Source organism: Apodemus sylvaticus, chromosome 10, assembly GCF_947179515.1.
Source record: "Apodemus sylvaticus chromosome 10, mApoSyl1.1, whole genome shotgun sequence".
In the NCBI taxonomy this organism is placed as follows: domain Eukaryota; kingdom Metazoa; phylum Chordata; class Mammalia; order Rodentia; family Muridae; genus Apodemus; species Apodemus sylvaticus.
Genome location: NC_067481.1, coordinates 46,190,997 through 46,218,537, shown reverse-complemented (window position 1 = coordinate 46,218,537; position 27,541 = coordinate 46,190,997). Strand labels below are relative to the sequence as shown.

At 37.5% G+C, this 27,541-nt stretch overlaps 1 protein-coding gene across 5 annotated transcripts in view; it reads right to left on the bottom strand.

Annotated features, from left to right (window-relative positions):
* Nucleotides 1-350: 350 nt before the first annotated feature.
* Nucleotides 351-27,541, bottom strand: part of Taok1 (TAO kinase 1) — an 80,249-nt gene continuing 53,058 nt past the window's right edge. For all 5 annotated transcript variants that reach the window (XM_052197620.1, XM_052197619.1, XM_052197616.1 and 2 more), the window contains 7 exons: nt 23,981-24,217; nt 21,638-21,766; nt 19,668-19,871; nt 15,282-15,521; nt 12,583-12,795; nt 11,189-11,371; nt 351-9,489 (listed from right to left, as the gene is read on the bottom strand). In XM_052197620.1, coding sequence (XP_052053580.1) covers nt 9,028-9,489; nt 11,189-11,371; nt 12,583-12,795; nt 15,282-15,521; nt 19,668-19,871; nt 21,638-21,766; nt 23,981-24,217 — 1,668 coding nt within the window. In that variant the 3' untranslated portion in view covers nt 351-9,027. The remainder of the gene's footprint in view (nt 9,490-11,188; nt 11,372-12,582; nt 12,796-15,281; nt 15,522-19,667; nt 19,872-21,637; nt 21,767-23,980; nt 24,218-27,541) is intronic.

Genomic DNA, 27,541 nt, shown 5'->3' with positions numbered 1-27,541 from the left:
GGCTGAATGGGTCAGTGGTTAACAGCACCAGCTCTGCCTGGCACTGTGGCACACGCCCTTAATCCTAGTGCCTGGGAGGTAGAGACAGAGGCAGGTGGGGCTCTGTGAGTTTAAGGCCAGCCAAGGCAACATAGAGAAAAGCACTTTCTGTTCTTTCAGAGGACCAGGTTCAAGTCCGAGCACATACATTGTGGTTCACCAACAGTCTGTAACTCCTGTTCCAGAGGATCTGATGCCCTCTTCAGAATTCTTTAGGCACCAGGGATGCATATAGTGCACAAACACACATGCAGGCAAAGTATTAATAAACATAAAAGTAAATAAATCTAAAAAATAAAATGAGCAGACACTTTGTGTACTAAAATTACTTTTATTACAGCTGATCTTTTAAACATTTCCTTTGCTATGATACAAAGGATACTTACAAACAAAATATTACATATGACCTGTTTTCGTTCTTAAAGTTCTGACAACTTGGTAACAGCTTTAAATGCACAATCTATACAATGACTCCAGGTTATATACGAACTATAAGGTATGCTGAACCAGAAGAGTACTGACAATGTACTGTACAATAAGCCTTACCAGTTAGTGCTGTGGACCATTGCTACCAAAAGGAAAATGCACACCTGCACAGTCACCTTCTCAGCCGGTGCTGACAGTGAGGGGAGGCTTCTTCCTCATTGCAGCCTTTGGTAAGCCTCCACTGTGGGCATCTGTTTAGTCTAAAAATTGAAAGGACCGGGTTTACTCAATATTATCCACTGTTAAAAGTATTGGGATACTGTTCAATATGATAATCTCTTGCCCTTTCCCCCAAAACTATCCCAGTTTTAAAAGACCATTTAAGTCCTTTGTCCACTATGAAAACCCTACAGGCTCAAGGGCTTTAGGAAAAGATGAAGGCTGCCAAAAAAGGAGGCAAGAAACCAAGCCAAAATCTAGGTCTTGCAAAATCATCATTTTTCCCTTCAGCAAAGGGAACTAGAAATGTACAAATTCATTGACGAACCTCAATGATAACATATCAGTTAGCTGATAACCCTCATTTAACTGGACCTGACTTGTGGGAATATCTGAAATGGACTGTGGATAACATATACCATGTTTTGTACAGAACATCTTGGGTAGTTAAAATATTCCCTTTAGCCACCAAAGCTGGTCCTGGGCTGACAGGTGTGCATTTCTCTCAATGGTCTACTCAGAAATGATAAGGTTACAGCTTTTTTTTTTCTTTTTTTTTCTTTAAATTTTAAATAAAAAAGCAATTGACTGAAGCATTGTCTCTCTCTCTCTCTCTTTTAGGTAAATAGCAAAAATAAAAATAAAAACCAACCCTGGCATTTGCACAAATAAAGCAAATGGAATGCCACGGTTTTTAAGAGGTTAGTACAAAGACTGAGGAAAATCTAGAGAAAAATCATGTATTAATTTCCTTCTTTTAAAAAATTTCTACATGTGCAAAAAAAAAAAAAAAAAAAAAACCCCAAACAAAAACAAAACAAAAAACCTCAACAACAACATGCTGTTTGAGGAAAACAAAAAAAAATGAGTACACAAAACTAAAAATATAAATAAGGTTTGGATGGTTCAGTAAAAGCAAAAACCAGCCTGGGTTACAGAGGGTTATACATTCAAGATGCTTTTAAACCCAGTGGGATAACTTATGTTAAAACTGTGTTAATAGTTTAAACATCTCAAGTTTGTTCTTAAATCTTCACAATACAAGCAAAGCTGTTTAAAATATACACTATACATATTTCTCATAGTCTCTCTGACCTTATTAATGCGCATTAGGCTTTTTCATATACTAAAAGGAGGGGTTCTCAAAGCTAACTTGCTCATAATAACCTGCATTATTTAAATGTTGTATATGGGTTAAAAACCTTTTCAGACTTACATAAATAGTATTTAGCAACAGAAGTGTTAATTTAAAAACTCTAAAGCATTTACAAATAGTCAGGTTGGAACAGCCTAGGGAGTTATGTGCAGTGTACTTTAAAATGGTATTTACATCAGACCATTATTTTGTAAAAATTTCCCTAAAAAAAAATTAAAAAAAAACAAAACTATCCTAAACTAGCAGAGAAGGATCATAAAGAGTAAACCAAGAACAAAATTACGTCCTGATGGAAACCCCACACATCCCTCCTCACTTGAGTTTTACTCTACGAAACCACGGTGACTCCTAATAGGCTCTTCTATCAAGTGTCAAGACAATGTGGTAAAACAGTTTGTTAGATAAGTTATTGGCCAAGTAAACTTGAAAAAAAATGTTCTTCCATCTTATCTCTGGCTTGGATTACAGATGTATTTAACTGGAGGGGCAATCTAAATAGGCACAATTCTCATTTAATGTGTAATAAAAGACCAAAAAAAAAAAAAAAAAAAAAGGAAGGGTGATGGTTTCTTTCAGAGTATGGAGTATGGAGTGAAGAAGGACAACAGCACATGTGGATTGAACGGGCAGCAAAGACAACAGCGTGGCAATACCTCAGGGGTAGCCAATGCCCTCCTTGATAAACCGATAAACTGACCCCAAGAAGGGCCACAAGGGTCCTAACACCTACACTGTTATTGGAGATAGAGACCAACCAAAACTGTAAATACTGGGCAGCTGCATCTTTTCAAAACTTTATAATTCGCTCGATGACCATGTGCAATTTATATTAACAATAATGTTCATGCCGAGGCAATGTATTTGAGGGCTAAGAAAAAGCAAAATGGGCCACTGAGAGAAACCTGTTTCCATATAACTGGTCTTCATGCTTTCAAGTGGCTCTAATATACCTTGGATACTAAGCCAAGCCATGCAAAAGCAAAGAGTACATACTTTTCATTAACATTGGTATCTCATTTCTAAACCACTGACTTCAAAGTTGCCATAGAAACATGTAACACAATACTGAAAGCATACAATTGAGGGTTCATGGATTTTTAAGAAATGCATTCCCCTCATCTATGTTCAACAGTCTTTTAAATCTTAGCTACAAGGCATATCAGAGGAAGGGAGGTTAAGTGGGGGTAATGTCTAAGGAACATACGGAATTCTGGAAGTAGGAAATGTTCCAGAAATGGGATCAATGTGCCAGCAATAAGCATAGTTCATTTCATTTGAAAATTCAGTTAAAAGAGCCCATAAACAGTCCCAAACCATAAAGTTACCACCTGCATAATTTACATGAACATTAACACACTTGCACTTTACAGACAACACTCTGTAAACATGGCCACTGGGAGAGGGAGACTCCCTACACCTCACTTATGACAACATGTAATCATATTAAATAAAATTACTTAGCTTCAAAGGATTTCAAACCTGACCAATGATTAAGCTCCATGTCCCCATTTAACAACACTTAAGCATTAATTCTAAAATGTCACCTAGGATGGTTTCAAGGTTAAATGCTAGAAGCACAACTAGCAATGACAGCAACTCCTCTCTAAGCTGGCACAGACCTATAACCTTTAATACAAAACCAAAAAAAGTACAGAAACTAGGTCAATTTGTTAGCTACATATTTACAGATAATTACATGATTTTTCGCTCATAATTGTTAAACTACGAGTGAAAAGGAAACTGTGCAGGTTGAATTACCCGTACTTTGGGGGTGGGGACTCTTGAGCATCAAGACACCCTTTCATTCATTGAGAAATCTTACCTTCTCTCTATACTTCCAACTACCTACAGATGTTAATATTATTATATCCAGTGGGCATCCGGCTGGAGAGGATTAAACTTTTCCTCTATTTAAAGAAGAACCCCTTGTGTATTTAGAAGCAAAGAAAAACAAAACCCCCCAATACACATACACAAACACACACACACACACACACACACACACACAACCCCAGTTTGGATTGCTGGAAACAGTTAACAAATGTGGTGACATAGTACATGGCTCCCCAGTTTTTGCTCTCTGCTTTTATTTAAGATATTTATTTTTGCATGGATGGGCAGTGCAAGTTTCAGAAGCCTGCAATAGGCAGATATGATGCATATTTCTTACACTTATGATCTGAAGGCCAGCACTTGCTTGGAAATCTGAATATAATCAAAGAGGAAAAAAAGTCAATACAACTTTAAAGTGGCCTACCAGAATTCAGTAGGAAATATAAATGCACAAAAGAGTTCTCAGCTTCACTTTTTCTACAGTGTTTAATAAAAATTTCTTTACAAATTATTTCCAACGTAGATCTACTGTAGTGATTTCATAAAAGTGCAGACGACATAACCAGACAGCAAAACAGACTTCAATCAGTAGTCCTTGCATACAAGAGGCACATATGCTGAGGGTACAGAACACTCTTCATCCTTGAAGGAATCTGAGGGTGGGAAATTTCCAGTTCTTAACAACTCAGGGTGAGTGCCTTTTTAAAAAGGCAATGCTAAAACCATGGAAGGGAATCTCCTGTTATTAGGGACAAAATAAAACAGAAATTTTTTATATTCAATAATGATCTGTATTTTGATAAGCAGCTCGAAGATGACAGCCCAATGCTCCTTGAAAGACTATTTAAGAAGTGAGAATTTCTTTCATCATTATAGCAGATTCATACTTAATATACCTTAAATATATTATTTTCTAACTTTAACACACATTAGGACACTTCACATTCTGAACACGAGATAAATGGAGAACTATAAAACCTACAAAAGGATGGGTTGCTGTGCCTATAGGTTATAGGCATGGTGGTTCATGCCTGTAATGTCCAGTACTTGAGAGGCTTACAGAAAGATTGCTAGGAATTTGAGGGCAGCCTTGGCTAAACATCAATTATCCAATCAGAAAGGGTACGTGTCTCAAAAGAAAAGAAGCAAAAGTAAGAAAGGTGTGTTGTGTTAGACCAAATCTCTGCTTGAATGGTAGTGGCTCAGAAGGGGTAGAAGGTGCATAAAGAACTTATTATTAGCAACAAGAAGTTAAAAGGAGACAGCCCTCCCTTCCAACCAGTATACTTTCTCTCCCAATGATCATCTCCTGCTCATTTTACAGTTTAGGAACCTTAGATATGTTTTAGTTGTAATTTCTTTCTTGGCAGTTTTGATCCTCAGTAAAACACGCAAGTATTAGTATTAAGAGTAAAAAGTAAATGAGAATCACGGTACCAACACTAAGAAATCCAAAAAGTCCATGAAGACTGTGACTCAGTGGCTCTCTTAACCTTTGCAGAATGATTACTACCAGTGTTCTTTGCAGAGTTCATTTTTCTCTGCAGCTTGCATCTTTTAGTTATTGCATTGTAAAACAAACTTAAACAGTAACTGGCTTCTTCCCTAGCACAATTTACTGCACTGTAATTTATAGTTTCATACTTTACCTAACCTTCTCCTCATCCATACAAGTGCTAAGGGGGAAAAGAGATTGCATCTACTTATCACCCTCTCTTAAGTACCAACCCAGAATACTCACTCTTTAATACCACACAGTCTTGCTGTAACATGGGGCTGGAGGGTGGGTGGTATGGGAACAATAAAACTAGAGCCCTGGCATACATGTTTAGAATGAGTTATACCAATCCATCTATACACACATATAGACACTCATATGTATATACAATATATACATACAAATGAAAATAGCTATACCCAAAATGTGCACATGTAACAGTTTTAAAACGCCAGTAGATCATGGTATAATAAAATTTATTTCCACTTGTAAATGGCACAAATGGAGAAATGCAAAGGTGTTCAAGTACAATAAAGTCATTTTTATAGGTGAAAATAAATCATATTATTCCAGTGTCCAAAACAATGTTATCTATGTTTAAAATGCTAGACATTTACAGAAGCACAAAATTACTAAATTCTGCCTTATGATCTGAAAAAGTTTTCAATTTTTGAAAAGGATGTACAGAAAAATTAGTAGTAGTAGCAGAATGGGATCTCCAGACAGTTTCTTTAGTGTTATGTTTACTTGATGTCCGGGCAGCCAAAAAATCATAATGACTATGTACAAAGCTCCACTTACTAGCAAGGCCTTGACTTCAGGCTGTGTTTCACCTGTGGGTGTGACTTCAAATTCAGGACTCTTCATCTCTAGATATGGAAATGTGCAGAAGAGCAGAAGCTCTTTAAAAAAAATAAACATGCTTTCAGCTAACATTGTTTATACAGTGCAAACACTTTCTGATGTCAAAATTTAGGGTTAGAACTAAGTTTAAAAGAAAAGTTATGTGCAAAGGGCAGGGAATCTAATTAGGAATAAAATGTCTCAACATATGAGGCTTTGCATTTTTAAAATGCTGACCCAAAAAAAGGGAGAACAAGAACCATCTCCCCGTCGGGTTCTGGATACCAGATATAGATCTACAACTTCTGGTGTGCTAAACAAATTCTCCATGCTTTCATTTTCTTAAACACATATATAATGAGTGAATACCAATCACTGGGGAGGAGGTAGTATTAATTTGGCCAAATGTTGACATTTTTGTTTTTTTTTCCCCCTCATAAAGTACCTGCCCTGATTTTCAAGGCATTTCAAACGCTGTCAAAATTTCCTGCTACCAGTTTTTACTGTGTCAATTCCTGCTGTGTACATGATTCCACTAGAGTTATTATAGGTTATAAACACAAACCTATTCATTTTAATCATTGTGCAACTTCACGCATTTTAACTCAATTGATGGTATAATTCAGGTTATAATGACCTACATGGAAGAACTGGGTGCCACACAATTAGAAATCCTTATTGGACAGGACAGATAGTATTCAATCAAACTAGTATGAGTGCATTATTATCAAAATGGACTCAGTAACTAAATTTGACCAAGTGACAATGGGTGATAAAATGTGTTTTTGGTAGTAGTTTGAAGAAATGTCTTGCACACATCTGATATGCTTTCTCAATTCAACCTTCTGGTAGCAGATAGTTGCCAGAATGGTTTTTAAAGATGATATTCTTTTATAGTTTTGAATGGCCTACTAATCTCTAAAGCTTTCCCTTATTTCCTCCAAACAGATAATTCTCAATTTGTTTGAAACTCTTTAATAGTATTTTGAACAACAACAACAACAACAACAACAAAAAAAAACCAAAAACAAAAAAACCTAAAAGAAAAGCCCTTTTTATTAGCTATAGCAAGTTAAGTTTACCTCAAAAAATGGATGGGGAATATATTTAAAACTGTCCCTAGAAGTTTGTGTGACCTTTCTTGAGACACTTGAAGGCAGCCTTGAACCTGAGTTTCCAACCCTGCCTCCTAAATGCTGGGGTTATAGGCATTTGCTACCACACCCTATTCTAATTTTTCTTTTAATTAGTGTCAAAAACTTCTGAAGGGGGTAAGTCATGGAGAATGGACTGACATTATCTGGACAAGACATGAGATGTGGTTAAGAAAACCAAGAACTTCCACAGTAGCAGATGACAATTTGGTCACTAGTTTTGTTCTAATTATGATGAAGAGAATGCTTACCTTCTACCTAAATGAAAAGCAGGACCCAAAGTTAGTAGCAAGAGCTCAATACAAATGAAAAGGGAGCAGGACAATAACTTATAAAATAAACTCTGGCCTCTCACTAAAAGAGGGCATTGGCCCTAGGATACCACCAACTCAGGCTCCACACAAACAATAGGATATTAACTAATGTTGATGAAGACCACTGGAGTGATCCTTCATTGAAGAACAGATAAAGCATACTCCCCAGATGTTAGTGGTTCCTGACCACTATATAATATCTTCAATTTTTGTTTTCTTTCATTCAGCAAACTACCTAGTTTCTTTCTCAGTAGTATTTTAGCACTAAAGCTAGAGACTTCTGAAAGGGAATTTGCTATTATGTGATATTAACATGAACTCAGATGGTCACTACGTCTCAATGAATTAAGGATTTGTAAGGTACTACAGCAACAAAAACAGCGATTAAGCACAGAGGACCTACAAATGAAGCAATAACTACAGTGTGAAGATTAGTCAGCAGCTGGTAGTCATTGGCTCAGTGACTCCTGGTGGCAACTAAGTATTTAAATAATTGACTATTGCTATTTGTAAACAGGAAATCCCATAAGCTAAAAAGGGGATAATAAAATTATGTCTATGTAGTGTGATGAATATTTTAACAGATGGCAGTTCACAAATTGGCATCATTCAATACCTCTGGCATTTGCTTTATGTTGGCTATATGTCTTCATTTTTGTACAAACAAAGCAAAGGTGCTGTTTTAGGGTCTTACAGTTTGGGTCAGATGAGATATTGTTCAAGAAACAAAATGTCAGGCTATATAGGCTTTATCTCCTTCTCCCTGCTGTACATTCCTATCACAGGAATTTTCAGGGTGCCCTCTGGCCCTCTAGGTTTTCTCTCTGAAAGCTCACAGGTTTGTTAGTGCAATAGCCATACAGCTTATGATCTCCTTAAGCAACTCCATCTTATGATACAACCTACAAAATCTGACAAACTTCTGAAGCACTTAGCAAAGAACTAAATGATTTTCTACCACTGAAAAGGTAAATGCAATCTTTTAATGTTCATGGTCTCTTTTAGTCCAAATGAGGTTGAGAAATCAGATCAATTCATAAATAAAGAAAACACACTGGTGAGGAGTGGAGGTATATTTCAGTAAGAATGTGTTTCAGCATGGATGCTGCCTGCTGTCAGTGACTCACAGAGTTTGGAATATGAAGGAAGGCTTTAGATCTTCCAACAAATTTCTTAGGCTATGGATACCCTAAAGTGATGATTCAGATTAGTTTGCTTCATTTTATTTTTATATTGTTCAGATAATACCCCTTCTAATTAAGCCAATTTTTTTTTTGCCACATACATGAAATATTTATCTATTTCCACTTTAAAATTTTTCCAAAAGTTAAAATAAAAACAAAAGCCGACCACAAAAACCCCGGCAGCCAAATACTATGACATCCCAATTAGTAAACACAAAACATAACGCTTTACAAAGACGAATAAAATATACCATATGTACAGCTTCCACACGGTAGTACCCAAGTGAGGAGGCTGCTGTGATGATTTCTGTAGGCAGTTTCTTTTGGCAGACAGCTCCAGCGGAATTGCCACTTTCAATTATTATGTGTAAGACATGTGTGACCCATTGGATATTTGTGAAGTGACACTCGTGCTTCTGCTCATGCCCTGTTCCGTCCGTCCCCCAGAAGCTGTCCGCCTCAGAGCCTGGGGGCTATTGCGGACTCCCATACTGCTACCTCGAGGTACCCCTTGCATTGGCCCTGAGGGATGACCCCATGGTTGGGGTCCACCTTGCATCGGATGACCCCAAGCTTGTGGTGTGCCACCCATGGGATGACCCCAGTGAGGTCCTGGACCTCCAGTAGGATTGTGAGACCAACTAGAAGCTCCTGGGTAGCTGTGGCTGAATGCCTCAGGGGAGAGATTAGAAAGGACCATGTTACTAAAACCTAATCTCATGCTTTCAGAGTCAAATGCTTCAATTTCTCTGGCTTGACGCTCAAGCAGGCTACGTATTCGTTCTGTTCGTTCATTCTGCAAAGCCAACATCTCTTCTTCAATCTATCAAGATAGGAAAAGGGAGCAAAAAGATCATTTTATGTTTCAACTAAAGTAGCAATAACTACTCAAGATAATCAACAGATATTTTATGGATACTACATCATCATCATCACCATCATAATTATTATTAAATTATCTTGGTTTTTCAAGACCGGCCTTCTTGTATAGCACTAGCTGTCCTGGAACTAGCTTGGTAAAATAGGCTGGCCTCGAACTTACAGAGATCTGCCTGCTTCTGCCAGTTCAGTGCTGGGATTAAAGTTGTGTACCACCACTGGTGTGCTCCTTTTCTTTGGCTACACAAAGAAACCCTGTCACTCCCTCTCTCAAAAAAAGAAGAAAAAAAAAAGAGAAAAAAAAAAAAAGGAAATGGAGCTAGCATTCCTCGTCTCATAATCCAATAGTGTTCATATAGCTTTATATTCTTTCTGGTTGTATTGACACAAGATTTCATATAACCGAGGTTGGCCTCAAAATTATATAGGCAAAGATGAGTTTGAACTCCTATCTTCTTGCCTCCACACCCCAAGGGCTGAGATTATGGCTTCATGCCGCCCGTCCGGCTCATGTGTTTGTTTTATTGTGACACCTTGGGCCTTGATAAAGCACTTGCACGGCAGTTACAGCTACTGCTTGCTCATCTTCAGGTTCTCCTTGTTTGTGCTGAGTCAGTGATACATGGCTCATATTCCTTCTTGGGCCACAGGTCCAAGAGTTTGTCCCCATTGCATTGCATTTTCTGTGGTTTTCTTTCTGAGTCTTGCTTAATGCTAGTGAGAACATGAATGATGGATTTATGGACAACTCAGATCTTGGGTGGTTGAACACAGCGATATGTATGAACTTGAGTACATGAGAGAGCTCCATCTTCAGATCACTGAGTTGTTTCAGCAGCTCCTCTGTACCTAGTACCTCGAAGGTCCCAACCCTTAGTCTTCGAATGGCTCATATCTACCCATTAATTATATTCCTCTGAGTTTTAAATTTCATTTATTATTGAGCACAGTGGTATATGACTTTAATCCCAGGACTAGGAAGCAAAGGCAGGTGGATTTCAGTGAATTTGAGGCCAGCTTAGTCTACATAGTGAGTTCCAAGATAGCTAGAGCTATATAGTGAGACCTTGTCTTCAAAACAAAACAAAAAAATAAATAAAAATTAAAAGTTCATTACTGAATTCTTGAAAAAACAACAACAAACCTAACAAACTAGAACTAAAAAAACATTATGAAAGAAATATAAGCCCTGCTGATATCAGTAGAGTTCTTGTCTTGCAAGTGTGGTATCTTAAGCTCAATCTTCATGCCCAAAAATTAAAATAAAAGCTGTGAACCAGGTTGGAGAGATGGCTTAGCGGTTAAAGGCACTAAGGCACTGACTACTCTTCCAGAGGTCCTGAGTTCAATTTCCAGCAATGACATGGTGGCTCACAACCATTTGTAATAGGATCTGATGCCCTCTTCTGGTGTGTCTGAAGACAACCAGTATATTCATAAAATAAATAAATCTTAAAAAAAAAAAAAAAGCTGTGAGCCTGGGTTCACACGCACATGTACACACATACCATACACGCATCATACATATACAATGAAAGAAAATACGCCCCAACCCAATCCAAGCTTATGGACACATATATACATTTAGTTCTTTTGATCAAAAACAAGTACTACAACAGCTCTCTTCCTCCTATTATCTATACCTTTTGCTCTAAGAGTGCTCTGCGAAGGGAGACCCTCTGTTCCAGCTCTCGAAGTTCTCGATCATGTTGGGCCTCAGCCTGCATCTTGATTTTGCTCTGATATGCATTTAACAGCTCCAGTTCCTGCTGCAGCTGCATCTTCAAAACCTGGCATTCTGCTTCCTGTGCTTCATCCAAACGCAACTAAGAGAAAGAAGAGAAACTGATACATCCATTCATGACTTACAGAAAAGAGAAGACAGACTACATTTTTTTATGCTATATAACTTCTTTCTTGTAGCCTAGCATGAACACCCTAAAAGAGAAAGATAATAACCAATATTATATGACAAAAGGTCCTATCCTAAACTTTTCTGCAAATGCCTGGATGTCTTTGCTCTTTCTTCTTTCTTTTCTTTTGTTTGTTTCTTTCTTTTCTTTTCCTTTTTAAAGTGCTCTTTCTGTAGCTTTTTTCATGTAAGTACACTGTAGCTGTTTTCAGACACCCTAGAAGAGGGCATCAGATCCCATTACAGATGGTTGTGAGCTACCATGTGGCTGCTGGGATTTGAACTCAGGACCTTCAGAAGAGCAGTCAGCTCTTAACTGCTGAGCCATCTCTCCAGTCCCAACTATGCTTTTTCTTAAGAAAAACCTAGAATATTTTTGGGTAACAAAGTGTTCAATCTCTCCTTCCCTAGTGGAAATAACTGCAGGACACAGTCAACAAGCACAGCACACAAGCTGTTTATCTTTGTTCAGTCCAATATCTAAAAGTGGGTTTTAACATTTTGATGTGGCTACATTTGTAATAGTTAGAAGTGCCTATACAACATCCTACATTTTACCTCCTGATCTGCAAAGTCTAAAATATTTACTATTCTGCCCTTTAAGAAAATACTTGCACAGTATTTCATCTATGCCCTCCGAGGTAACCATTTAGATTCCTATTCAAAGAATTTTGCTTACAGTTTACTCATCTGATCTCCCCCACACCCTTGATTTTTGAGACAAGGTTTATGTCTCTGTATAGCCATGGTTGTCCTGAAAGACACTCTATAGCCCACGCTGGCCTCAAACTGAGAGCTGTGCTTGCCTTTGTTTCTCCAGTGCTGGCATTAAAGGTGTGTGTACCACCTCCCTCCTTACTCATTTGATCTTGATAAGCTGTTAGAATCCACACCTGTAGGAAGCCATCATAGACTCTTATATCTAAATTTTATCAGTGAAATTCTAAGTACACCATGCTTTCCCAAACAATGCTAAGAATAGGAAGAATATGGATGACTACTATTTTTTCCTGGGCTATTATTAAAGAGTTATCATTCCATTTATCTTTCAATTGCCAGGATTTCATTTGGGTGGTAATAAGAAAGGGGCATTAAATTTGTTTTGCCTAAACAAAGCAAACTCACAGCTTGTGTGGAGAGCATTTCATTAATGCTATGATCATACTGCTCAGCCAAGATGGCTAACTTCCGAGTCTGTTCCTCCTTGAGTCTTTTCAGAACAGCTTTGTGCTCACTCTTTGGTGTAGTCTCCAGTAGGTGATTCCTTAATGCTTTGTACTGTCTGGTTTGAATTTTGCAGGTATCCTGAAACTGCTTTTTTATTTGGAGTTCTTTAGACTGGAAGGAAAAAAGAAAAGCGGGGGCAGGATGAGTGTATGTCTTAACATATAGAAATTGGTATAGTGTCTACTAACACCTATAAACCTATATATGAAGCCAGGAAGAAAACCACAGTTATATGATAAAATTGCAGGTATTTTTTTTTTCATCTGGCAAATATTCATGACTTAAACAAACTTAAATACTATCTCATAAATTAAATATGGTAGTTATAAACACTGACAAGCTAAAGTTTTACCAGATATATGAGACAGAAAATAAAACAGGTTTCTTTGGTCACGTAGAACACTTCACTCCAATTTCTTTTTCTCTTTGTTCCATTATAATCTCAACCCTAACCACAATCTATAATAGATCCTACTTTCTGTGGTATCTATGTACAAAACTTCAGGTTAATTTTGAAATGTCAATAGTGAATAATTATTACAACTGTCTTTTAAGAGAGTAAGTAGAGCAATGATTCATTCTCTTCGTCCTATAATACTATGTCCAAACCTGCTGCATCATGACAACACTCTACCATTAATTCACTTTCCCAGCCCTTATAAAACCGTTTTATTCTGAAACAAAGTTTTGATCTGATGTAGTTGTCCTTGAATTCCTTTGTGCTTTAGTCTACTCAGTGCTAGAAATATAGGGCACATGTGCAATCGGCAGTAATGGTTTACTTTATTAACATCTGAAGAAAATCTTAAGGTCAGTTAACTATTCTTTTAATAGTCTAATAAAAGCTACAGTGCAAGGCAGGGACAACTACTTTGGAGTAAAACAAACAAACTCATCAAATACTTTTGATAGAAACATGGCAAGACCTTGCCTTTAAAAAGGTTTTATTCGGCTTTTTACTCTCTTGCTCTCTTACTTTCCTGTCTCTTGTTCCCTTGCTTCCCTCCACTCCCCATTCTCTTCCCCCTTCTCTCCACACGGCCATGGACAGCCGTTTGTCCATGGCTTGTCAGTGTTTATTTGTCTACTTTCTCCCTCTCTCTACTTCTCTATAATAAATGCAAAAAAAAAAAAAAAAAAGTTTTATTCAATCAGCAGTGGTGGCACATGCCTTTAATCCCAGCACTTAGGAGGCAGAGGCAGGTGGATTTCTGAGTTACAGGCCAGCCTGGTCTACAGAGTGAGTTCTAGGACAGCCAGGGCTATCAGAGAAACCCTGTCTAGGAAGAAAAAAAAACCCAAACAAACAAACAAACAAACAAGGTTTTCTTTGGGCTGGAGAGATGGCTCAGTGGTTAAGAGCACCAATTGCTCTTCTGAAGGTCCTGAGTTCAAATTCCAGCAACCACAAGGTGGCTCACAACCATCACAACCACAAGATCTGATACCCTCTCTTCTGGAGTGTTTGAAGACAGCTATGTACTTATATATAATAAATATTATATGTACTTATATATAATAAATAAGGTTTTATTCATTTTTTTTATTAAGCTGGATGTGAAAGTGTACATTTAACCCCACCAATCAGGAGGCAGAGGAAGGAGGATCTCTGAGTTCAAGACTGCAGAGTAACTTCCAGATAGCCAGAAAATCATGTGTTGAAAAACAAAGAAACAAACATACCCTAAAGGAGATATATTTCTATAAAGTATTAAGTTAGTTCAGCATAAAAGTGAGACTATATTCACTTACACTGAGATGGAACCTATGTTAAAATTATTTTCAACATCATAAATAATGCCAGGCATAAATTAAGTAAGGTCAATATACATGTCAAAAAATACAAAGTTTAGTTGGGGATTAGTTAAGAGGTAGTGCACCTGCCTAGCTCAAATCACTAGGTTCAATTCAGTGCCATAGTAAAATATAATTAAATGAACTTTTACATTTATTCAAGAAATTAGGAGTCCCAGGCTGAGTTACTTACAACAAAAGGAAACAGGCTAGCATGTTGACCTGTAGACTACAATGTCAGACACTGTGCATTTTTTTTCTTTTTTTTTGGTTTTTGGGATTTGGTTTTTTTGAGACAGGGCTTCTCTGTATAGACCTGGCTGTCCTGGAACTCACTCTGTAGACCAGGCTGGCCTCGAACTCAGAAATCTGCCTGCCTCTGCCTCCCAGAGTACTAGGATTACAGGCGTGCGCCATCACCGCCCCGGCCACTGTGCATATTTTTAAAATATTAAGAATTCCCAAGGCTGGAGAGATGGCTCACACTGGCTACTCTTCTAGAGGTCGTGAGTTCAATTCTCAGCACACACAAGGCAACTCATTATCTGATGCCTTTTCTGGTATGCAGGCATACATGAAAACAAAGCACTCATATGCATAAAATACAGAAACAAATCTCTAAAAGAATTTCTGTAGTTAAATTTTCTGGTGATTCTTTTTCGTTGATACAAAGTATGCAAGTAAACAATGAAGCAACAGGCAGTCCACACATGAACCCAAGTAAGCACGCTAAAAACGAAAGGACTAAGTCAACCTCCCAATGTCTAAAAATATGTCTGTCAAGAAGCTTATATTAACGGTACCTTCAAACTCTTAGGTTGTTGTCGAACTTCCATGACATGTTTTCGCCTTAGTTCCCGTTCCCTTCTCTTATTGTATTCCAGCTGGTTAGTGAGCTCAGTTTGATGCTGCAGTCTGATCAACTCACAGCGCATCTTCTGAATAGTGTTGAGGTGGCGAAACTCCAGTTCTTGCATGGATTCATGCTGTCGCAGTAGCATTGCATGTTCCAAGTCCTTTTGAGTCTGCCTTTTGTTTAACTCCTAAAATACAATTCAAAAGACAAAGGACAATTTTATTGCTTTACAAACCAAGGGGAGAATCATTAAAAAAAACAAACAAAACAAAACAAAACAAAAAATCAGTAACACTAAATCATGTATGTGAACAGCCAATGCTTCAATGGCTACATAGTAAATACTAAGATCCCATGATTTTTTTTTGTCTGTTTGTGTGTGCAAGTATTATTTGAAGATAAGAACTCTTCCTCCCACTAGTTCTATTACATAAATTTAATAAATTCTTAATCAAAAACTTCTTAGAATAATATATAGCACAAAATAGTGTCTAAAAGCCAGGCCTGGTGCAGGCCTTTAAACCCAGCACTCAGGAGACAGAGGCAGGCAGATTTCTGAGTTCGAGGCCAGCCTGGTCTACAGAGTAAGTTCCAGGACAGTCTGGGCTATACAGAGAAACCCTGTCTTGAAAAACAAAAACAAACAAAAATAAAAAACAAACAAAAATCAAGCAAACAAAAAATCAAAGAAAAAAAAGAAATGTTATACTTGCTGGTTATGGTAGCTCACACCTGTAATAACAGAATTAGAGAGGCAGAAGTGGTTTGATATCAAGTCTAGTCATGTCTACATATCAAGTTCTAGGTCAGGGCTGTATTGTGAGACAACTGTCTCTAAACTAAAATATAATAAAATAAAAATATTTAAAATTACTCTCTTAAAATATTTTTGTCAAACCAAGGGTATAGTGGTGCATGCATCCAGCACTCAGAAGCAGACACTGATGAATGGATTTCTGAGTTTGAGCCAGCCTGGACTACAGAGCAAGTTCCAGGATAGCCAGAGCTACACAGAAACAAGGTCTCAAAAAAACCAAAATGTATCCTCCAGATTAAAAAGGGGAACTGTTTAGATGACTCAGTTATTAAGTATTTGTTGCTCATGCAAAGGACTTGGGTTCAGTTCTCAGCACCTGCATAGTAGCACGCAGCCTCCTCTACTTCTAGGGCAGCTGACACCTCTAGTCACTGCAGGCATATGATACACATACAATCACTGAACAAAGTAAGTATGTAAATACACCTATCAATGGCACCCTTTGTCCTGCAAACCCTCTCCTTCAAGGCCAACAGTTTTTTACAGATGTTTCACACTTTATCTTATAATCTCAATTATGATATAGCCATTTAAAAAAAAAAATCTCTCATCTTTCCCTCTCAAGTACTGGTATTACAAGTGTGTGTCACCACAACCAGCACAAGACATTTTATTTTTAATGAAAGCTACCATTTTGTGATACAATTTTCAACCATTTCTATAAGACTAGGCATTTAAGCTGGTTCCTTGTTATTTCGAGGATAGAAGCCACAATGTATATATATCATAGGTAAACATTTATGTGCATATTTATTTTTAAGTTATGTGTATTTGTAAGTATGTATATGTGCACGCATGCGCTGAGAGGGGAGGTGGTCAGACCCCAGGAGTTGGAGTTACAAGCTATAATGAGTTGCCTAATATGGATGTTAAAAACTGGAGGTAAGACAGCTCTCTTAACATCTGGACCAGCTAGTTCCTCTGTGTATATTTTTAAAAATTCAGCCAGGTGGTGGTATCACATGCCTCTGACCCCAGCACAGACAAAGCAGAAGCAGGCAGATCTCTGAGTTTGATGCCAGCCTGGTCTACAGAATGAGTTCCAGGACATACAGGGCTACACAGCAAAACCCCATCTTGAAAAACTACAATAAAAAGCTATAGTTCAATCATCTGCTCAAGAATGGTACTAACAATGCCCATTAACAACAACTAAACTACACCTAAAATTGGATGTTAACTTTTTTCTTATTAATTTTAAACTTAAATCTAATCAGTATGTTTAATTTAAATTGTTTTGTTTTTGGGACAAGGTCTCACTATGTAATCCAGGGAGTCATAGAACTCAAAGATCTGCCTGCTCCTACTTCCCAAGTGCTGTGTCATTCTGGCTAAGTTCAAATGTCCTTTTTTTAAAAAAGGTATCTTGAGTGACATGGATACATGTCTGTGTGTGGTATGGATACTCGGGTGTAGGTTCCTGAATCTAGAGGCATCATATCCCTAGAAGCTGAAGACTTAGGCCAATACAAGCCTCCCCTGCATCCCCCATGTGAGTTCTGAGAACTATCCTCATGTCTCCTACAAGAGCAGTCTATACTTTCATGAGCTGAGCAATCTCCCCAGCCTCTAAACTTCTTCTGGGAACATACAGCATTATACTCTAATCTAGTGCAACTTATTTTTTTTTTTTTTTCCGAGACAGGGTTTCTCTGTATAGCCCTGGCTGCCCTGGAACTCACTCTGTAGACCAGGCTAGCCTCAAACTCAGAAATCCGCCTGCCTCTGCCTCCCAGAGTGCTGGGATTACAGGTGTGTGCCACCACTGCCTGGCTGGCACAAGCTTTTAATGTCATTACTCAGTTAACAAAGACAAGCAGATTTCACCATCTTAAAAGAAACCCGGCTGGTATGGCTGGCAAGATACCTTAAAACATAAAGGTATCTTGTCAAGCCTGAAGTTCAGTCTCCACAACCCACAAGGTAGGAGGATACAACTAACTCCTATAAGCATTCCTCTTATCTCTGAATATGCATGTGTCCACCCAAAAATAAACACATAAAAGCACATTTTAACAACATTCACTCAAGTAATAATCAATATGATTATTAAAAGTATTAAATGGCGAGCCGGGCAGTGGTGGCACACGCCTGTAATCTCAGCACTTGGGAGGCAGAGGCAGGCGGATTTCTGAGTTCGAGGCCAGCCTGGTCTACAGAGTAAGTTCCAGGACAGCCAGGGCTATACAGAGAAACCCTGTCTCGAAAAAACAAAAACAAAAACAAAAAAAAAGTGTTAAATGGTTTAAGAGGCAGAGGCAGGTAGATCTCTTAGGCCAGCCTGGATCTCAGAGTGAGTTCCAGAGCAGCCAGGCCTAGACAAAGAAACTGTCTCAAAAAACAAAACAAAAAACAAACAAGAAATGTTAAATGATAATACATACCCCTGATGGTACCCATTCCAGATCAATGAGATAAGAGTTGCCAAATCTATTTTCTCATATTCAAAAATAGGTATTTTTGTCATTCACATATTATTAGTGAGTTATTTACTGAATGCCTGCTATAGACTGAAAAAAGTCTGTGACGTTACACAAACTCAGTTCTATTGAGGTAGACAGACACAATGATCTCCAAGGTGTTGGTGCATGTGTTACTATGCATTTGTGTCTTCATGTATACATAAGATGGGGAAAAAAACAGAACACTTTAAAAGATGTATTTATTTTTATTTTATGCGCATTGGTGTTTTGCCTGCATGTATGCCTTAAGGTGCCAGATGCCCTGGAGCTACAAATAGCTGAGCTGGCACTGGAGGTGTTAGGAATTGAACCTGGGTCCTCTGGAAGACCAGACAGTGCTCTTAACTGTTTAACCATCTCTCCAGTTCTAGCAGAGCACTACTAGAGAAAGAAACTGGTATTCAAAGGTTTCTCTCGCCGGGCAGTGGTGGTGCACGCCTGTAATCCCAGCACTCTTGGAGGCAGATGATGCAGGCAGATTTCTGAGTTCGAGGCCAGCTTGGTCTACAGAGTGAGTTCCAGGACAGCCATGGCTATACAGAGAAACCCTGTCTCGAAAAAACAAGACAACAAAACAAAACAACAAAACAAAACCCAAAGGTTTCTCTCATGTGCTATTACAGGGAAAAAAGAGGTCTTGTGAACATGTGTACAATAGCAATTCAGGTACAGAGAATACATGTACAGAGCAGAAATTTGGAAGTAAGTGAAAATTTTCAATTTTCTTTTTCTTGTGAGTTTTCAAGACAGGGCTTCTCTATGTAGCCCATGCTGTCCTGGTACTTGCTATGTAGTAGATCAGACCAACCTCAAACTCAGAAATCCACTTGGTTTAAAGGCATAGCTCACCACGCCCAGCAAGATTTTCAATCTTCAAAAGAAATTCATCAATAAAGAATTTACTTTAACAATCAGGAGATTAAGTTAAAGGCAAGCTTAACTTAAAAGTGAGTTTTGGGCCAGAAGGGCCTACAGAGTCAGACCTTGTTGAAAACAAAAAAAGTTTTAATTTCCAGCATTGAAAGATTTGATTACACCATTTAAATGTACATACCTCCCTGACAAGGTCCTGTTCCAAGTTGTGTCGCCCAAGTAACATTCTTCTTTTGAAGCGACGACATTCTAGCTCTAGATACTGCCTTTGACGGCGAAGAAGATTAGCTTCTTCTTCTGCCTGAAAATGTTGTATATTCTCCTTCTGCTTTGAAAGCCATTCCTGCTTTTCTTTTTTAGGTGTGCTCTGGTTTTCATTCAGCTCCTGGAAACAAAGACAACCAAATTCAGTTACATAAAAATTAACTATACGAACGTACATTTAACTAGTAATTTTGAGTTTTATTATTGCTATCACTATGAAGCCCAAGCTGCTCTTCAATTTACAATCCTCTTGCTTTAGCCTGCTTGGTAGTAGAATTATGTAAGTGTGAATCTCCATAACTGGCTATGACAAATTTATTTATTGTTTGCAATGAATATTTATTTATTTATTACAATAAATAAATATTGTTTGAAGGAAACATAATGTAAGGCATTGATCATGCTGTAAGCTACAAAGCACGTCATTGAGTTTTTTTTCTAGTAATAGTTCAGTAGACCTGGTAGAAAAGGTAAGTAATATGATCCTTACGTACATCACAATACATAAATAGCTTTAGTTTTGCAGCTTAGTTTTCATGGTTCCTGGCTTTAAAGCACAGAATGACTTTAAAAAGCTTTCCAAAACAAGGTGTGGTGGTACATGCCTTTAATTCCAAACCTTGAGAAGCAGAAGCAGGCTGATCTCTGTGAGTTTGAGGCCAGTTTGGTCTACAAAGTGAGTCCAGGACAGCCAGGGCTCTGTTACACAGAAATATCCTGCCTTGAAAAAGCAAACAAAGGAACAAACAAACAAAACCAGGCTGGAGAGATGGCTCAGTGGTTAAGAGCACCAACTGCTCTTCCGAAGGTCCTGAGTTCAATTTCCTAAACCCACATGTTGGCTCACAACCATATGTAATGGGATCTGATGCCCTTTCCTGGTATGTCTGAAGACAGTTGTAGCATACTCACATACACAAAATAAATAAATCCACACACACACACACACACACACACACACACACTCTAAAGAGGACAACAACAACAAAAACTTTCTAAAAAGAGACAGGAGTGCTATCAGGTTAAAAAATTTTTGTATTTTTAATTGGAAGTATGGATAAAATACAATTAAACATCATTTAACCCTTTGGTTTTTCAAGATTCTCAAGTTTTATTTTATTTTTTTCTGTAGACATAATTTCTCTTTATAGAGCTGGGTGTCCGGGAACTCAATTTATAGACCAGCTGGATCCTTGAACTCACAAAAATTCACCTGCCTAAGCCTTGTGTGCTGGAACTAAGGGTGTGTGCCACCTCTGCCTGGCTCTTAAAATTCCTTGAATGAAATTTACCATTCATATTGGGCAAAACTGAAAAAAAAAAAAAAACAAAGCAAACAAACAAAAATCCAACTAATACCATTACTCAAAATGATAAACTCTAAGATGCTAATAATTAATACTGGCATATTTTTAACCTAATGAGAACCAACACTGCACAGAATATTAATCAGTCATCTTTCTCAGGCAGAAAATTCTTCAAAAATTGTTAAAAACTGAATCTTTCTTTTCCCTGTCATTCAAGAAAGGAATTCTTTCCACCTTTATTTTATGAAGCATAAGAAAATATAAAAATAAAAAACGCAAAATCTGCAAGTATTTTTCTATGTGGTTTTTGAGACAAGCTACTGCTATATAATCTGAGTTTACAGTACCAGATTACAGGTATACCTGTAATCAACACCATACCTGGATCAAGGAAATGACTGAGTTCCTATTCGACTAGAAAACTAATTAATTATAGAGAAGTATCAATTATCAATGCCTTCATATAAGCAGATACATATTTTGTGGATGCAAATAAATCTTTATGCTAATGCTATTGAGTACAGAACCATTAAACACAACTCACAGCAGAAAAAAAAGGATTTTTTGGAAAAAGAAGTACCTCCTTAAGCTGCTCTTTTCGAAGTTTATATTCTCTTTTTTGAGACTCCAAAAAGCTATTCAGTTCTTTTTTCTGTTGAGCCTGAATGTGTTGCTGGAATTTTTTCTCCTCGTTGGCCATCACTTTAGCCTATATAGAATTAAAAAAAAAATCAAGTTAAGTAGATAGAATTAAAGCATAAGTTTAATATCTATCACTATGAGCCGGGCAGTGGTGGCGCATGCCTTTAATCCCAGCACTTGGGAGGCAGAGGCAGGCGGATTTCTGAGTTCGAGGCCAGCCTGGTCTACAGAGTGAGTTTCAGGACAGCCAGGGCTACACAGAGAAACCCTGTCTTGAAAAAACAAACAAACAAAAAAATCTATCGCTAAGGATACTTTAAGAAAAACAAACACAAAAAACAACCTAACCAATTTACCCTCATCAGTCAAATTTGAGAGATCAACAGGGTGGAATTAATTTTTTTAAATGTGTTTATTGGATCAAATGTTTTGTTTTAATAAGAAAATATATTCCCTTCGATAAATAAAAACTAAATACATATTTACCTTCAAACATAAACTAATAATTTTATAAAGTATTCATTATGTGTGCAAATGTGTGTTTTGTATGTGTCTAGTTATCTGCTGCCTGCAGAGACCAGAAGTATCAAATCCCATTGGTGCTAGGATTACAGGGGATGTGAGTCACCTGATATGGGTGCTGGAAATTGAACTTAAGGCCCTGGAGTATATGCTCTTAACTGCTAAGCCATTTCTCGGGCCCTATAAACTAAGTCCTTTTATCTGAGTTAATATATATACTAAATAACGAGATTCAATCATCTTTAAATTAGATCTTTTCCTATCAGTCATATGAAAATGAATGTTAAATATTACATATGTAGCACATATAATTTGGGGGAGTGTGTGTTTCTTGAGTATGCCACAAGTGGAGGCCAGAGGCTGATGCTGGGTGTCTTCCCTAACCACTCTCCATTTGTTCTGAAGTTCTCACTGAACCAAGAGCTCATCAATTCAGCTAGAGTAGCTTTAACATTTTGCTAGGAAGCCACGGTTTCTTAGAATGTACATTTTTAACCATTTATTTCTTTTACAGTGCTGTGATAAAATCTTGAGCCTAGTACATGTTAGGGATGCCCCCTATGTTTTTATAAAAAATTAAGCCTGTGTGACACACTCAGATCATTTGTAAACTTGCTATGCGTAACTCCAACTAGCTTTCCTTCAACTTTCAATCCTGTCTCAGTCTCCCAAAAATGCTGCACTTATAGTTATGTGCAATGACACCTGGCTTAACCAATTTTAGTTATTTACTTTTTGTTTGTTTTTTCAAGACAGGATTTCTCTGTGTAGCTTTCCTGGAACTCACTCTGTAGACCATCCTGGCCTCGAATCAGAGATTTGAGTGCCTCTGCCTCCTGAGTGCTGGGATTAAAAGTGTGCACCACCACCACCCAGCTCTGAATCAATTTTTAATCACAATGTAAATCTTACTTAAGGAGTTGCTTTCCTATATATGTCAATATCCAACGCTTAGCAAGCTAATAACTATTTTCTTAACACCTAACAGAACTTTGAGTATCTTTATATTGTTTCATAAAACTAAATCAAAATCAAGTATTAATATTTACATTGTCGTTACCCTAATTTAAAAAAATTTTTTCCATTGTTTAACTTGGAGAATGGAGGAGAACACAGTAGATATAAAAAATTTTCAATGTAGGCAAGGTTATATATTCCCTAAAAAAACTGTTTATATATACCTATGCATGTCACACAAGCGTGGGTACTCTAGGAGGCCTGAAGAGGCTGTTGGTTCCCCTGCAGCTGAAGTTAGGAAGCAGAGGCAGGAGGATCTGCATCATTTTGAGGCCAGTCAGGTCCACAAAGTGAGACCAGTACAGCCAAAGCTGCTACACAGAGAGACCTTGTCTTGAACCCACCCTGAACCCCAAAAGGCAGCACAGATTCATTTATAAAGCTAATAAGAAAGCATATAGGAATCTTTCTTTTCTTTTCTTTTTTTTAAAAAAAGCTATCTTCAGATGTACCAGAAAAGGGCGTCACACCTCATTAGAGTGTGAGCCACCATGTGGTTGCTGGGATTTGAACTCGTGACCTTCAGAAGAGTAGTCAGTGCTCTTACCCACTGAGCCATCTCAACAGGCCAAGTAATCTTTTTTTAAACAGAAACCTTTATACAAGTTTACACAAATGCTTCTCTTTCCAGGATCAATTTACTTATTTCCTAGGGCTAGATACTATAAACACCAAAATGCTAATCTGGATAAGTAAGAGATGGACATGTGCTAAAAGAAATTCAAACTATTGAACTAGTCACCTCTTTTTCCATAGCAGCTTGGTGTTTCTTAATAAGTTTTTCCATTTCTGCAGCAAAATTGTTACGCTGAGTTTCAAGATCTTTGTCTAATCTCAGCCGGTGTTCGTCCATCTCTGCCTTCAGTTTATTTTCCAAAGTCATTAGCTGCTTTTGATGCTGTCGCCTCATCCGCTTGTAACCAGACATCTGTTCTCTAAGTTCAGAATCCTGCTCATGTTCTTGCATCTGTCTTGTAACCTAAACACACAATTGAGGAGGAGAAAAGACAAGAAGGCAAAGCAATTATCTTTCACAAGCATTTAGAAAGCTGAGCATGATGGTGTAGGCCTATAATTTGGCTGTCTAAGAAAAGAAATTGCCAAAAGTTCAAAAGTATAGACTGGTAGTATTACATATGAGTGTAAGACCAATAAGTCTTTTATATCACAAGACTCTGTCTCTACTAAACAAAATAATAATAATGATAAAGAACTTAGAATATTACTATAGCTTAAGGAGGCAATAAACAGTTTGACAGTTTGAAATTTCTAGCAGGTATTTTAAAGAAATAGGCTGATTGTAAATGTATATGAAAATATCAAGGATCTATGAAAATAAAATATTGAGGAAAATAAAGCAGGAAGACGAGCATTATAGTAACCAAGACACTAAGGAACTAGCACAGGGATAGGCTAAGTGGATCCAGAAAGAAAACATAGAGGCCACAATGGTAGCGCACACCTATAACCCCAGCACTCAGGAGCCAGAGACAAGTTTTTGAAGTCACATTAGTCTAAAGAGTGAGTTCCAGGACAGCTAGGATTACAAAGAGAATGTGTTGAAAAACTGGGTTTGGGGTTGGGGAGGAATCTAACAAAAATTAGAAACATCTATACACAAAAGAGCATGCCTAAAGCCTCAACTACTTGAAGTAAATCTGAAATGAAAGATCACTTATGCTAAAGAGTGCAAGACCAGACTAAATCACAACCTAAAAGTCTAACCAACAACAACAACAACAACAACAACAAAAAACCCAAAACCACGGAGAAATGGCCTAAATCAAACTAGAGTTCTGGTGCTAAGCTGCCATGAGGTTGCTTTGTTGTTGCTGGAAATTGAATCCTGGATCTTGTCCTCTGGAAGAATAGCCTCTTGAATGTTGAGCCATCTTTCAAGTTCTAAAAATGTGTTTTTAACAAAAACAACTGATTCTCAGCATAGAAAAAAAACATCTTGACCCTCTCTATCATCATTTTACATTTTAAAAGCAAGTAAAAGAACCAGAATTAAATTTCAGAACCCAGGTATAAAAAGCTTGTCATTGTAGTATATTTCTATAATCTGAATGCTAGGGAGGCAAAGGCAGGTAGATTCCTTAAGCTCGTTAGACCTTGCTTCAAAAACAAACATAATGATCATTTGGGGTAAATATAAAACGAAAACAAACACTTTCTGTATGACCCACGGTTTTAGAATTCATTAATTTTTCAAGATTTAATTAAGAGCAATTTATGGGGCTGGAGAGATAGTCAGCAGTTAAGAGCACCAACTACTCTTCCAGAAGTCCTGAGTTCAATTCCCAGCAACCACATGGTGTCTCACAACCTTCTGTAATGGGATTTGATACCCTCTTCTGGTATCTTCTGAAGACAGTAACAGTGTACTCACATACATAAAAGAAATAAAATCTGAAAAAGAGAGTAATTTATGTATACTAATGTTTTGCCTCCATGTCTGTCTCTGTGTACCACATGTAAGGAGTGCTCTGAAAGCACAAAAGGGATGTTCAATCCTCTAAAACTAAAGGTAGAGACTGTTATAAGCCACCACATGTGTGCTAGGAACCAAATCTGCTTCCTCTGGGAAGGCAGTCAAGTGTTAACACCAGAGCCATCTTTGCAGTCACTAATAACTTTTTTAAATTATGTGTGTAGGGAGGGAGTACGCATGATGATAGTGAAAGTGTTCAAGGAATCTAGAAGTATAAGCTAGTTAGTCACAGTCACTTGTGAGCTGCTTGACAGGGGTGCTGGAACCACAAACATAGGTTAGTGTACAGCTGGAAATCTCTCCAGCCCGTTCTACCTTTAAGTAGACAAATACTTCTTGGCAGGTTTAAACAAACAAACAAACAAACAAACAAACAAATAAATAAATGTATGTGAGTGAGTATATATGATTTTAAAGTTGATTTTTTTTTTTTTTTTTTTTTTTACATTTATATAGGGCAGCACATACAACACCACGTTTGGGCAGGGTAGAAAACATGTGGCTTCCAGGATCAAACTCTAATTGTCAGGCTTGATGGCAAGGTCTTTTACAAACCCATGAGTATAAAGAAATCTTTCTGAGATGACAGATATTTGACAGCTTATTTTGGTGCAAGGGTTAACATAGTTATATAATTATATATATAATTATATATATAATATTAAAATATATATATAATTATAAAAATTTTAAACTGAAATATAATTTATATATACAATCTATAAGATCATATATATATATAATCTATATAATTTACTATACACAGGCAGAAGGTAGACTGAGTTGTTGTACAAAGTACTTAGAGTGTAGCTATATTTATTTGTGTAAAAATATCTATACACTTTTAGAATCAATCTACTTGAAATAGGGCTGGAGAGATGGCTCAGCAGTTAAGAACACTCACTGACTGCTCTTCCAGAGGTTCTGAGTTCAATTCCCAACAACCACATGGTGACTTATAACCATCTGTAATGGGATCTGATGCCCTCTCTTCTGGTGTCTCTGAAGACAGTGACAGTACACTCATATACATAAAATAAATAAAACCTACTTTAAATAAGTGGAAAAACTGCTTAAGAATGTAACTCTTAAGCAGGCAGTGGTGGCACACACCTTTAATCTCGAAAAACCAAAACCAAAAAAAAAAAAGTAAACTATTTCCTAGCTTCTTATTTTTTTCAAGGTTTATTATTTTATGTCTACCGGTGTTTTACCTTATGGACATGCATATAGCACATGTATGCCTGTCACCTGTGGAAGCCAGAAAAGGATGTCTGATCCACTCAGATTACAGATGAATCACATGAGTCCTGGTGAAAACAAGTCCTTGGCTTGTTTGTTGTGCTAACACGCCTGGCATATTAGGTTGTTTTGTTTTGTTCCCCCGACCCCCCCAGACAGGGTTTCCCTGTATAGCCCTGGTTGTCCTGGAACTCACTCTGTAGACCAGACTGGCCTTGAACTCAGAAATCTGAGTTCTGCCTCTGCCTCCCAAGTGGTGGGATTAAAGGCGTGTGCCACCACCACCCAGCGGCATATTAGTTTTTATCTGGCAAGAACACTGGTTCTCTTCTCCTATACAGTAAGAACTTTAAATGTTCACACTATGTCACAATACTTCTTTAATACCACCAATAAAAACTAATGTGAAGCTGAGCATGGTGGTAAACTCCGTTAGTTCCAATACTCAGTGAGCAGAAGCAGGAAGACCTGGTTTATATAGTAACACCTTGTTCTCAAAAACAAAAATATTAAAATTTATGAGAATGCCTGTTTAGTACATGTAGTTCTCTTAAGCATTTTAAAATA